This window comes from Doryrhamphus excisus, linkage group LG3 (genome assembly GCF_037039965.1).
Source record: "Doryrhamphus excisus strain RoL-2023G ecotype Guam linkage group LG3, RoL_Dexc_Guam_v1.1, whole genome shotgun sequence".
NCBI classification, from domain to species: domain Eukaryota; kingdom Metazoa; phylum Chordata; class Actinopteri; order Syngnathiformes; family Syngnathidae; genus Doryrhamphus; species Doryrhamphus excisus.
In genome coordinates this window covers 4469632-4483959 of record NC_136359.1, presented here as the reverse complement: position 1 = coordinate 4483959, position 14328 = coordinate 4469632, and the positions used below count along the sequence as shown (strand labels likewise).

The window sequence follows — 14328 nt, the reverse complement described above, 5'->3', positions numbered from 1 at the left end:
AGGCATTTAATATGGTGGGGAAAAGGGCATTTGTAGGCATTTATAGTTTTTGCCATATATTATTAATACCCGGGGGGGGGGGGGGGGGGAAGAAAAGAATGCAATGGTCACTAATATTTTTGCTGAGGGTTTTTCCGCCTTTGTTGTTATTATGACTTTATTCCCATAATATTACAACTTTTTCACCAACTTAATTTCCAAAAAGATTTATATTTTGTTTTGTTTAGTATTTTAATATATAAACTCCATGCAACTAAAATTATGTTATTTTTCCTCGTAATATTAAAAAAAAAAATTTCCAGCAGGAAGATGCTTTGACAAGTAAAATGTCTGCATGGGTAAAAGTGAAATTAAAATATATTTATTAAGAACGAGGCATTTAATATGGTGGGAAACAGGCATTTTTAGGGCTTTATATTACATCTATGATTTTTGCCATATTGTAGTTTATTAATACCTGGGGGGGCCCAAAGTTTTTCCAGCAAGGAGTGCATCATGAAAAAGGAAAGGACGCAATTTTTGCTGTTTTTGTTCCCCCCTTTGTTGTTATTATGACTTTTCCCCATAATATTACAAATTTTTCACCATCTTAATTTCCAAAAAGATTTGTATTTTGTTTTGTTTAGTATTTTAATATAGCAACTCCATTCAACTAAAATGATGTTATTTTTCCTCGTAATATTAAAAAAAAAATTTCTTCGTCAGAATTGGATTTTTTGCTTTATATTTTGACTTTATTCTTATAAAATTACAGCTTTTTTTTTTATTTCCCAACTATTTCAGCTTTTTTATTGTATATTTTCATCTTGCAATTTCGACTTCATTCTCACATCTTTTTCTGGAACCTCATTTTCTAAATATTAAAATGATATTTTTCCTCATAAATCAATATTCTTTGCGGGATAACTTATTTTCTCTTAATATATGAAGTTTATTCTTGCAAAGCAACTGATTATTTTCCCATTTTTGCTGCTGTTTTATTGTTAAATTGTGTTTTAGGATGCGTTGCAAGCCAATAAAAAAATACACCCCTGCCTTGTATTATATAATAAAGTTGAAGCCCCATATTGACATGTCACTGTGGAAAATCGATAAAATTGCCCATGTCAATGTTAGAGGAGGCTGAAGAGGCTGAGGAACCCCCCCCCCCTCCCCAAATGGTTGCATGCCAGCCAATGAGCAAGGCTGCACAGAGCGTGTTAGCGTTCAATGCAACACAAGCAGAATAAGCAAACAAGTCAGGAGGCCGAACATATGTTTGCCGTCAGCCGAGCCCACGCTTGCGTCCGTCGCCAGGCTGATATCGTCTTTCCCTGCGAGGGAAATAGAATATATTCATAGTTAAAGCATAGTATAGACAAACAACCATTCACACTCACATTCATACCTATGGACAATTTGGAGTCGCTAATTAACCTAGCATGTTTTTGGAATGTGGGAGGAAACCGGAATACCTGGAGAAAACCCACGCATGCACGGGGAGAACATGCAAACTCCACACAGAGGGTGGAATTGAACCCTGGTCTCCTAGCTGTGAGGTCTGCGCGCTAACCACTCGACCGCCATGTAGCCCGGATTCAATATTAATAAATAGAATATTTTCATAGTTAAAGCATAGTAAAAGGACATAAGAGACGGCCGTTGCTAGCATAGCAAGCTACCAAGCTAACTAGCTAGCCGTTCCAATGTAGTTATTCTAAACTTAATAAACCAAATACTATACTACTGTATACTATATACTGCATACTGTATTTGTATATAACTCTGGGTAAAATTGTTGATTTGTTAATACTTGGGTTGTTAATTTTTTTATATTGTGTATTTTGGACTGCTTAAATGATTCTGTACTCAAATACACAAATATGTGTATTTGTACACAAATTTTGCCACTGAGGGACGAATAAAAGCATATCTTATCTTATCTTAAGAAAGTTAGGAAACAAAGTGGGGAAGAAGGACAAAATAAAAAGGCAAAAACGTACCACTTCCACAGGGAGTGGGAGGAAAAAATTTTTTTGCACATTTTTATTTTACGTATTTATTTGTATTTATTTACAAATTAAATACAATATATATGCAAAATGTAAATGGATTTTTTTATATTAATATATATATTTATTTATTTATATATCATTATATATTTATAGAAATATTTAATATTTATATTATATTATTATATATTATATTAATTTTTTTATATTTACTTTTTAAGTATTCGTCAGGAAGGGCATCCGGAATATAGAGAATTTTTTTGCACATTTTTATTTTACGTATTTACTTGTATTTATTTACAAATTAAATACAATATATATTCAATATGTAAATGGATTTTTTTATATTAATATATATTATATTAATATTATATTAATTTATATATATATATATATATATATATATATATATATATATTAATTTATATTAATATATATATATATATATAACATTCAATTTACATATTGCATATATATTGTATATTGCATATATATATATTAATATAAAAAAATCATTTACATATTGCATATATATTGTATTTAATTTGTAAATAAATACAAGTAAATATGTAAAATAAAAATATGCAAAAAAAATTCTCTATATTCCGGATGCCCTTCCGGATGAATACTTAAAAAGTAAGTATAAAAAAATTAATATAATATATAATAATATAATATAAATATGAAATATTACTATAAATATATAATGATATATAAAAAAATAAATATATATATATTAATATAAAAAATCAATTTACATTTTGCATATATATTGTATTTAATTTGTAAATAAATACAAGTAAATACGTAAAATAAAAATGTGCAAAAAAAAAAGGATCCTCCCACTCCCTGTGGAAGTGGTAAGTTTTTACCTTTTTATTTTGTCCTTCTTCCCCACTATATATATTTATTTATTTATTTATTTATTTAAATTTTTTTAAATTTAAATATTTACGCGCTTTTACCTTTAGATCTGGTCATGACGTTGGACCTCACGTTCACCCAAAAGACGGTGCGTTGCTGGGCAACCGTGGCCCTGGAAGAGCACAGCAATGGCCGCTTTTTAACGCATCAGTCGTCATCAATGAATGATAATGTAGATGATATTACACAAAGTAGACGGGGGTCGTGATGTCGGGGGGCGTCCAGCTGTAGACTGTCGTGTTGCCTTTGACGTTGGTGTTGGCGTGCGTGATGGCGCCGTATGGATTATCCGTGCACTGCAGAGACACAGCGTGATGACACGGCGGGTCGGGTTACAACTTCCTGTCACAAACTTACCTGCAGGAACTTTGTATCAGGAGGCGGATTCTTCCAGGTTCCCAAAGCAAAGAAACTGTTTCCTGAGCGAGCCTCCAGCAAAACGCCTCTGTACTCTGGTCCACTGATTGTCACTGGATGTGTTGAAAAGTAAGAAATAATGATGTGGTGGTTAGCACGCAGGCCTCACAGCTTGGGGACCCTAGTTCAATTCCACTCTCGGCCATCTCTGTGTGGAGTTTGCATGTTCTCCCCGTGCATTGCATGGTTCTTCCCACATTCCAAAAAACATGCTAGGTTAATTGACGACTCCAAATTGTCCATCGGTATGAATGGGAGTGTGAATGGTTGTTTGTCTATATGTGCCCTGTGATTGGCTGGCCACCAGCCCAGGGTGTACCCCGCCTCTCGCCCAAAAACAGCTGGGATAGGCTCCAGCATCCCCGCGACCCTCGTGGGGAAAAGCAGTAGAAAATGAATGATTAGTTTTTAAACAAAATGCGTATTTAATTAAGCTAATTGTACTTACTCTTGCCCTAAAAGAAGTATTTCCAAGCATAGAAATAGCTAATGAAGTAACTAAATGGACTAAAATACAAATACAAGGCAGAAAAAGCATTGTAATTGTGAATGTAGTATTCTACATCAGCCACTAGATGTCAGTAATTGTTCCGGGGGAGACTAACACTAAACATGATGGTCACAACAGGCATTTATTGCACAACAACAGGCATAATAATAACGTCATGGAATAATAACAAGCTACCACCACCACTACCTAAAACGCAACCTCCGGCGTCACTTCCTGTCCTCCACATTATCGCCTTAATTTACTTGTATGTCTATATATTGATGACACAATAGCCACTGTGTTATTGTGTATTATTTTGTCTGATTATACCTCCTATATTGGGTAATACAAATGTAAAGGTGACTATAGGGTTGTTATTTCATGTCCAAAGGGCTCTAATAAAGTTAAAAAAAACATATTTTCAAGTTCATAAACATATTTTCTATTTATTAATACTGAATCCTACTTGACGGAAATTCACTTATGGTCGTATCTGGAACCGATTAACCACAATAAACGAGGTTCCACAAATGTTGTAATGTTACGAGAATAATGCTGTAATATTACAAGTTTTTGAAAAAACAAATTTTTAAAAAGTCATAAAAATTAACCAATTTAACCAAGAAAAAGTCAAAACATTATGAGGAAAAAAAAGTGTAATGTTCCAGAAAAAATGAATAAAATTTTAATATTAATAAAATTTTGTTTTGACGACAAAGTGGGAACATTACACGACCGCTATGAATCCAGTCAATTTACTCAACATTTTCCAGCAGGAAGATGCTTTGACAAGTAAAATGTCTGCATGGGTAAAAGTGAATTTAACATGTATTTATTAAGAACGAGGCATTTAATATGGTGGGAAACAGGCAATTTCAGGGCTTTATATTACATTTATGATTTTTGCCATATTGTATTTTATTAATACTCGGGGGGGCCCAAAGTTTTTCCAGCAAGGAGCGCATCATGTCGCCCCCCCCCCCCCCCCCTTTGTTGTTATTATGACTTTATTCCCATAATATTACAACTTTTTCACCAACTTAATTTCCAAAAAGATCTGTATTTTGTTTTGTTTAATATTTTAATATATCAACTCCATGCAACTAAAATTATGTTATTTTTCCTCGTAATATTAAAAAAAAAACATTTTCCAGCAGGAAGATGCTTTGACAAGTAAAATGTCTGCATGGGTAAAAGTGAATTTAACATGTATTTATTAAGAACAAGGCATTTAATATGGTGGGAAACAGGCAATTTCAGGGCTTTATATTACATTTATGATTTTTGCCATATTGTATTTTATTAATACCCGGGGGGGCCCAAAGTTTTTCCAGCAAGGAGCGCATCATGAAAAAGGAAAGGACGCAATTTTTGCTGCCCCCCCCCCCTTTGTTGTTATTATGACTTTATTCCCATAATATTAAAACTTTTTCACCAACTTAATTTCCAAAAAGATCTGTATTTTGTTTTGTTTAATATTTTAATATATCAACTCCATGCAACTAAAATTATGTTATTTTTCCTCGTAATATTAAAAAAAAATTCCAAAAACATTTTCCAGCAGGAAGATGCTTTGACAAGTAAAATGTCTGCATGGGTAAAAGTGAATTTAAAATGTATTTATTGAGAAATATATTATTATATTATTATATTATTTTATTAATATATTAAAAAATATATTAAAAAATATATTAAAAAATATATTAAAAAGTAAGAATTAAACTAGATTTAATATATTTAACAATACCAAACTGGGACTGGTAGGTCAGATTTGAGACACCCAGACAAAAACTAAAATAAAAACATTATGCGATAATAATAATAATAATAATAATAATAATAATAATAATAATAATAATAATAATAATAATAATAATAATAATAATAATAATAATAATAATAATAATATAAATATACAGCCTTTCCTTGTTTGGTAATTGTGAGTAGGATGTGATCCACTGGTCTTACCTGTGATGGCTTTACCGGGCTGAAAGACGCGGCTGTTGGTGACCAGCTTGTAAGGCGATGGCGACGGTTGTGCCGGCACCCCGTGTCGAGGGGTCATGTCCTCGCAGGCGCCCGTGGGTGCCCCGTTAGGATAGGCCCCGACATTGCTCAGCCCCTGCAGCAGCATCAGCAACAGAAGGGATGCAGACAAGAACGCCTCCATTTAGAGCAGAGAAGAAGAAGAACAGGAGAAAAGGAAAGGATGAAATAACTCAAAAAGTGTGACGGGGAAGCGGCTTTATTTCGAAAGGCACAGCTGAGTCACACAAGCGGAGCATTTGCATTTGTTCCGCCTTAAAAAGTCATCTTCATACTTTTCTTAAAGACATTATACACGTCTATTAATTTGCCCCCAGCTAATTATGGACTGGCCCAGTAGCCAGCCCATAGACTGCTACTTGCAGTAGCAGTCTATGGGCTGGCTACTGAGCCAGCCCATATTGTTATTGCTGTTTAGTTATTATTATTCCGTATATCTTAATCTTCCCTTTTTTGCGCGCGTAATGCGGCCAAAACCGCAAGAAGGACCCCCACACATGTTACACCGCCGGAATCGTGGCGCTCGGGACTACAGCGGTATTTAGTTTTTGGAACATTTTGTGTAACCATGGCGACGCTATTAACCGAAACGTTAAAAAATGGGCCACTAGATTAGGTATACCCTTTCTATTTTTAGAACAGCACAAGGCAGAGAAAAAAACGAGAATCTACACATTTTTCACAGCCTTGTAGCTCAGCCATACGGCCACGTAGAAACGTGATTAACGGCTCATTTTTGAGATAAACTTCTCTACTCTCTCTGTGGCTAATTAGTTTTATCGTAGGATGTTTAGTTTTCGCTCTATCTTCGTCAGAAGGAGGTGTGCGCTTCGCCAGCGTCTCCCACTCTGACTCCACTGTGGCAGGGGAGACGAAAAGAAAACTTTTTGGCTTTGCAAACAACTCCTCTTCCTGGCCACACCGTTTTAGCCAGCTCGATTTAATTTGGTGAAAACGTAGGAAATCTTGTCCCCTTTCCAAAAATGTCACTCTTATGTCTGAGAGATGTACGGATTGCCTTCTGGGCCCTCAGAAGCGAGAAGAGCGCCGGCATGTCTCCCATTCACTCCCATGTTAAAGACGCCGTCTTTTCTTTCTCCAAATCTTTAATTTTCTGTGTTTTCAACTCGTCATCCTGCGGTCATTTCTCAACCGATATGCAAAACGAGCAGATCTATGCAAAGCCCCGACCCTCGGGCCGCTCACGGTCGTCTCGTGGTGTCCATATCTCGAATCGTTTGGCCGTAAGAAGCTTCTGTTCGACATGAGCGATTCAGCCCTCTGTGCTCATTCACTGCCATGGCCACCACCTCCTCCTCCTCCTCACAGCCCCTCCCTTCAAAAACCCCCTTCTCTTGACATGTGGATTACAATGATTCCCTTCCCAGCTGATACCATACAGCTCATTTATTATGTAGATTTTAAAAGTTAGATTTTTCTAATTAAGCACAGTGACTCCAGGCACCTCAAAGACCAAAGTATCAAAATATCAACATTTTTATAGAATCCATGATACAGCAATGAGCTGTGTTATCATCATGTCAGGAATCGATAGTTCAGTATCGACCCGCATGTCAGGCACTCTCTGCTCTTTAGTCCTCCATGGCAATGCAAGTGCTGCTTTCAATTGGAAAACATCACATGACATGTACAGACACCACAGCAGTGCCTGGCAACTTTCAAGACTTGATGCTATGTTGCTCGGCCCTCTTGCTAGGTGCTAGCATGGTAGCCGTTAGCATGTTAGCATTTAAGCTAATTTACTCATGTCTAAAGGCAAATACACACATGGCATGATGTAGGGAGGTTATAGGACAACCTTGGCACTTTCTAAACTTGAGGCTCTCTTGCTAGGTGCTAGCATGACGACTGTTAGCATGTTAGCATTTAAGCTAATTTACTCAGATTTCAAGGCAAATACACACATGGCATGATGTAGGGAGGTTATAGGACATCCTTGGCACTTTCTAAACTTGAGGCCCTCTTGCTAGGTGCTAGCATGGTAGCCGTTAGCATGTTAGCATTTAAGCTAATTTACTCATGTCTAAAGGCAAATACACACATGGCATGATGTAGGGAGGTTATAGGACATCCTTGGCACTTTCCAAACTTGAGGCTCTCTTGCTAGGTGCTAGCCGTTAGCATGTTAGCATTTAAGCTAATTTACTCATGTCTAAAGGCAAATACAAACATGGCATGATGCAGGGAGGTTATAGGACAACCTTGGCACTTTCTAAAGTTGACGCTCTCTTGCTAGGTGCTAGCATGGTACCCGTTAGCATGTTAGCATTTTACCTAATTTACTTAAGTTTAAAGACAAATACAAACTTGGCATGATGCGGTGACACTATGGGACTGCATCAACCTTTTCCGTACTTGAGGCTTTCTTGCTAGGTGCTACCACGGTAGCCGTTGGCACACCGGGCCCGAGGTTCACAGCACAGGTGGCCAGTCCATCAAAATTTCCGCGGGAATTTTCTAGTTAAGATATGTGGTTTCTTAACACATTCCGTGCTTTGGAATATCAAATTTCACATCCTATTCCCGGAAAATCACATCATTATTATGTATTTCAAATATATCTAATTCATTTTTGGGGTAATATTTTGTATTTTATTTAGCAAATTCTTGTTACTCATCCATATTGGAGGCTTTCAATAGGATTCAGGTCAGGACTTTGACCAGTTTTTTTCATTTGTTTTTTCTTCAGCCAATCAGAGGTGGGCTTGCTGGTGTGTTTTGGATCATTGTCCTGCTGCAGAACCAAAGTTGGTTTCAGTTTGAGGTCACCAAAGCATGGCTGGATGTTCTACTTCAGCAGAATTCATGGTTCCATTTATCACGGCAAGTCTTCCGGGTTCTGAAGCAGCAAAACAGCCCCAGACCATCACTCTACCTCCACCATATTTTACTTTTGGGATGGATTTTTTTCCTGAAAAGTGATTTACTTTTACGCCAGATTATCCAAAAAGTTCAGCTTTTGTTTATCACAACAAGACTTCCAGGTACTGAAACAGCAAAACAGCCCCAGACCATCACACTACCTCCACCATATTTTACTGTTGGATGGCTTTTTTCCTGAAAAATGGCTTTACTTTTATGCCAGATTATCCAAAAAGTTCAGTTTTTGTTTATCACAGCAAGTCTTCCAGGTTCTGAGGCAGGAAAACAGCCCCAGACCTTCACACTACCTCCACCATATTTTACTGTTGGATGGCTTTTTTCCTGAAAAGTGGCTTTACTTTTATGCCAGATTATCCAAAAAGTTCAGACTTCGTTTATCACCACAAAATTTCCAGGTCCTGAGGCAGCAAAACAGCCCCAGACCATCACACTACCTTCACCATATTTTACTGTTGAGATGGCTTTTTTCCTGAAAAGTGGCTTTACTTTGACACCAGATTATCAAAAAATCTCAGCTTTTTTTAATCACAACAAGACTTCCAGGTTCTGAAGCAGCAAAACATCCCCAGACCATCACACTACCTCCACCATATTTTACTGTTGGGATGGATTTTTTCCTGAAAAGTGGCTTTACTTTATGCCAGATTATCCAAAAAGTTCAGCTTTTGTTTATCACAGCAAAAGTTCCAGGTCCTGAAGCGGCAAAACAGCCCCAGACCTTCACACTACCTTCACCATATTTTACTGTTGGATGGCTTTTTTCCTGAAAAGTGGCTTTACTTTTATGCCAGATTATCCAAAAAGTTCAGACTTTGTTTATCACCACAAAATTTCCAGGTCCTGAGGCAGCAAAACAGCCCCAGACCATCACACTACCTTCACCATATTTTACTGTTGAGATGGCTTTTTTTCCTGAAAAGTGGATTTACTTTGACACCAGATTATCAAAAAATCTCATCTTTTTTTAATCACAACAAGACTTCCAGGTTCTGAAGCAGCAAAACAGCCCCAAACCATCACATTACCTCCACCATATTTTACTGTTGGGATGGATTTTTTCCTGAAAAGTGGCTTTACTTTATGCCAGATTATCCAAAAAGTTCAGCTTTTGTTTATCACAGCAAAAGTTCCAGGTCCTGAAGCGGCAAAACAGCCCCAGACCATCACACTACCTCCACCATATTTTACTGTTGGGATGGCTTTTTTTCTTGAAAAATGGCTTTACTTTTACGCCAGATTATCCAAAATGTTCAGCTTTTGTTTATCACAGCAAGATTTCCAGGTCCTGAGGCAGCAAAACAGCCCCAGACCATCACACTACCTCCACCATATTTTACTGTTGGGATGGCTTATTTTCCTGAAAAATGGCTTTACTTTTACGCCAGATTATCCAATATCCAAAAAGTTCAGCTTTTGTTTATCACAGCAAGACTTCCAGGTCCTGTGGCAGCAAAACAGCCCCAGACCATCACACTATCTCCACCATATTTTACTGTTGGATGTTTTTTTTCTTGAAAAATGGCTTTACTTTTACACCAGATTATCCAAAAAGTTCAGCTTTTGTTTATCACAGAAAGAGTTCCAGGTCCTGAAGCGGCAAAACATATATTATATAATTATGTTAATTATTATTAATATTATAATAATTATAATCATACATTTCTATTGTTTTATACAGATTGTTTTGTATTTAAACACTTAACACACCATGTCTAAGGAGAAATGTAAACTAATCTAAAGAGTGGTGGCTGTTCTGATATGCTACATAACATAGCATTCTGCGTGACAGCATGTTCCAAAAAAAAAACAATAATTCCTGTGTGTCTAATCTCTTATGTCCATGAGGAATGTTTTCTTGGAAGTTTAGGGCCATGGGTTCTAATCTTTGTGTGGAAAGGATTAGCGTCACCATTGTAAATCTGACTACTGTATTTTGTATTTTTTTTTATTCAGTGTCCTAAAAACAACATAATCTCTTATTTGAGAAAAATCCCAAAAGATTAAATGCAAGAAGCACTTTGAGGTTAGAAAGTGAACCTGTTATGGAAATATAATATACAATAAACCTGAATAAAGATTTTTGGTTTTCATTTGAATGGTGTAGGTGTACCTAATATTGCGTCCAGTGAGTGTGCATGGCATGACTTCAGTCTAGTGTGCGAGAGGTTGTAGATTACCCCCCCCCCGAACATATCGAACATAAGTCAATTGAATATTCCATTGAGTCACAGATGAAATTGCAATCATGTGATCTCAAATGAGGTGCGAAGTGATGCCGATACTGAAAGCTTGATGCTAACCGACAAAGTACGTACAGTATGTGTCGTGCAGGGGCGTCACTAGGTTCTGAGGGCGGGAGCCCCCTGGAGATGCACAGGACATGAATGAATATAGTAGACATTCAAAAAAATAAAACAAAAATCCAAAAAACAAATAACGAACAGTGGAACAGTGATCAATTATATAATAATCATTATTATATTATTAATTGGCATATTATTATTAATATCATCATTCTTCTTCTTCTGATTATTATACTATATATACTACTAGTAGTAGTAGTAGGCTCTTATTAGCCTACTTATTGGCTTGCTTATTAGCCTGCTTTTGTCCTATTACATAAAAAAATGTAAAAAATGTAAAAAAAATAAAATAAAAAAATCTATTAAAAAAATCTATTAAAAAATCTATTTAAAAAATTATAAAAAAATATCAAATTATTTGGGGGGGCTAAAATGTTCTTAAACCCCCCTAAATAATTTGATATTTTTTATAGATTTTTAAAATTATTATTTTTTTTATATTTTATTTTATTATATATTTTTTTTAACACACACACAGAAGGGAAATAACCATTATATAACCATTGCACACAATATTCTGTGGCCGTTGAAAAATCAGACAAAAGTGAAGACTTCAAACGCAGCTTGTAGACTTAATAAAGGTTTTATGATGGTGACAGTTTGACCCTGGAACAGATCAACTGACTTAACAACATAGGAAGATAAACTTATGTTTATGTTTATATAAACTTTCACCATTTCAACAGAAAAACTTACCCTTTTTTGACAATGAAAACTTTTCCGCCACACCCAAGGAACCTGTAGGACCCTGTAGGACCCTGTAGGAACCCGTAGGACCCTGTAGCAACCCGTAGGAAGCTGTAGGACCCCGTAGGAACCTGTAGGACCCCGTAGGAACCTGTAGGACCCCGTAGGAACCTGTAGGACCCCGTAGGAACCCGCAGGACCATGTAGCACCCTGTAGGAACCTGTACGACCCCCTGTAGGACACCCTGTAGGAACCTGTAGGACCCTGTACGACCCCCTGTACGACCCCCTGTACGACCCTGTAGGAACCCGTAGGACCCTGTAGGAACCTGTAGGACCATGTAGCACACTGTAGGAACTTGTACGACCCCCTGTAGGAACCCCTGTAGGAACCTGTAGGAACCTGTAGGACCCTGTACGACCCCCTGTACGACCCCATGTAGGAACCTGTAGGACCCTGTAGGATGCCCTGTAGGACTCTGTACGACCCCCTGTACGACACCCTGTAGGACCCTGTAGGAACCTGTAGGACCCCCTGTAGGACCCTGTAGGACCCTGTAGGAACCTGAAGAACCCTGTAGGAACCTGTAGGATCCTGTAGGAACCCGTAGGAACCTGTAGGCCCGGTTTTCCTTGAAAAGATCCAGGAGAAAGAACAACAGTGAGAATTTTGCTGATGATACAAATAATGGTGATCTGTGGTACTACACAGTCAGAGAGCAGCTGATCAGTCACATGATGCCTTATTTATTATGCTTTTTTTAATGCCAGAGGTCTTTGCTGACTTTTTGTGGTGTTTTTCTTCTTTCAAAGTAATTCGACCTGCATGGCATTCTACGACGTCCCATGACTCCATTTGTCAAGCTTTACCTCGTGTGGACCAAGCAGTCCCTCCGCTGTACAGCAGATAGAATACTCTATGGCTTTACCTTTACGCCAGATTATTCAAAAAGTTCAGCTTTTGTTTATCACAGCAAGATTTCCAGGTCCTGAAGCAGCAAAACAGCCCCAGACCATCACACTACCTCCACCATATTTTACTGTTGGGATGGCTTTTTTTCCTGAAAAATGGCTTTACTTTTACGCCAGATTATCCAATATCCAAAAAGTTCAGCTTTTGTTTATCACAGCAAGATTTCCAGGTTCTGAAGCAGCAAAACAGCCCCAGACCATCACACTACCTCCACCATATTTTACTGTTGGGATGGCTTTTTTTCCTGAAAAATGGCTTTACTTTTACGCCAGATTATACAAAAAGTTCAGCTTTTCTTAATAACAGCAAGACTTCAGGTTGTGAAGCAGCAAAACAGCCCCAGACCATCACACTACCTCCACCATATTTTACTGTTGAGATGGCTTTTTCCTGAAAATTGCTTCACTTTTATGCCAGATTATCCAAAAAGTTCAGCTTTTGTTTATCACAGCAACACTTACAGGTTCTGAAGCAGCAAAACAGCCCCAGACCATCACACTACCTCCACCATATTTTACTGTTGGGATGGTTTTTTTCCTGAAAAATGGCTTTACTTTTATGCCAGAATATTCAAAAAGTTCAGCTTTTGTTTATCACAGCAAGTCTTCCAGGTTCTGAAGCAGCAAAACAGCCCCAGACCATCACACTACCTCCACCATATTTTACTGTTGGGATGGCTTTTTTCCTGAAAAATGGCTTTACTTTTACGCCAGATTATACAAAAAGTTCAGCTTTTCTTAATAACAGCAAGACTTCAGGTTGTGAAGCAGCAAAACATCCCAAGACCATCACACTACCTCCACCATATTTTACTGTTGAGATGGCTTTTTCCTGAAAATTGCTTCACTTTTATGCCAGATTATCCAAAAAGTTCAGCTTTTGTTTATCACAGCAACACTTACAGGTTCTGAAGCAGCAAAACAGCCCCAGACCATCACACTACCTCCACCATATTTTACTGTTGGGATGGCTTTTTTCCTGAAAAATGGCTTTACTTTTACGCCAGAATATTCAAAAAGTTCAGCTTTTGTTTATCACAGCAAGTCTTCCAGGTTCTGAAGCAGCAAAACAGCCCCAGACCATCACACTACCTCCACCATATTTTACTGTTTTTCTAAATATGCTTTTAACATTATTAGAACTCTGCAGACATGAAATAGCACCCCTACAGTCACATTTACACTCCTATTATTTATTGTTTACATCAAATTGTAACTCTTATGTTGCAGGGACTGCTTGCTCGCGAGCTAACCAATTAACTAACAAGTCAAAAATGTACCACTTCCACATGGGATGGGTGGAAAACCTTTTTTCACGCAATCACATCGAACATGTCGTGGCTGACTTCATGCTGAGTTATATAGGTAATAAAATCTAAGCTAATTCTCCAAATTGTCCATAGGTATGAATGTGAGTGTGAATGGTTGTTTGTCTATATGTGCCCTGTGATTGGCTGGCCACCAGTCCAGGGTGTACCCCGCCTCTCGCCCTAAGACAGCTGGGATAGGCTCCAGCACCCCCCTCCCCCCTGCG

General features: G+C 37.5%; 1 protein-coding gene across 1 annotated transcript; it reads right to left on the bottom strand.

Annotated features, from left to right (window-relative positions):
- Window positions 1-1019: 1019 nt before the first annotated feature.
- LOC131127788 (putative defense protein 3) lies at window positions 1020-5992 on the bottom strand. The gene is made up of 5 exons (XM_058070027.2): window positions 5791-5992; window positions 3273-3385; window positions 3102-3211; window positions 2957-3027; window positions 1020-1313 (listed from the first exon to the last, which is right to left on the bottom strand). Exons 1-5 carry the CDS (start codon window positions 5990-5992, stop codon window positions 1207-1209), a joined length of 603 nt encoding a protein of 200 aa, XP_057926010.2. The 3' UTR covers window positions 1020-1206.
- Window positions 5993-14328: the final 8336 nt, after the last annotated feature.

Excerpts from the sequence above, each read along its gene's own strand:
- LOC131127788 (XM_058070027.2), bottom strand. The coding sequence starts at position 5,992 with ATGGAGGCGTTCTTGTCTGCATCCCTTCTGTTGCTGATGCTGCTGCAG. Across the intron at positions 3,386-5,790 it reads GCCCGGTAAAGCCATCACAG|TGACAATCAGTGGACCAGAG; the intron begins GTAAGACCAGTG and ends CAACACATCCAG. Across the intron at positions 3,212-3,272 it reads CTGATACAAAGTTCCTGCAG|TGCACGGATAATCCATACGG; the intron begins GTAAGTTTGTGA and ends GTGTCTCTGCAG.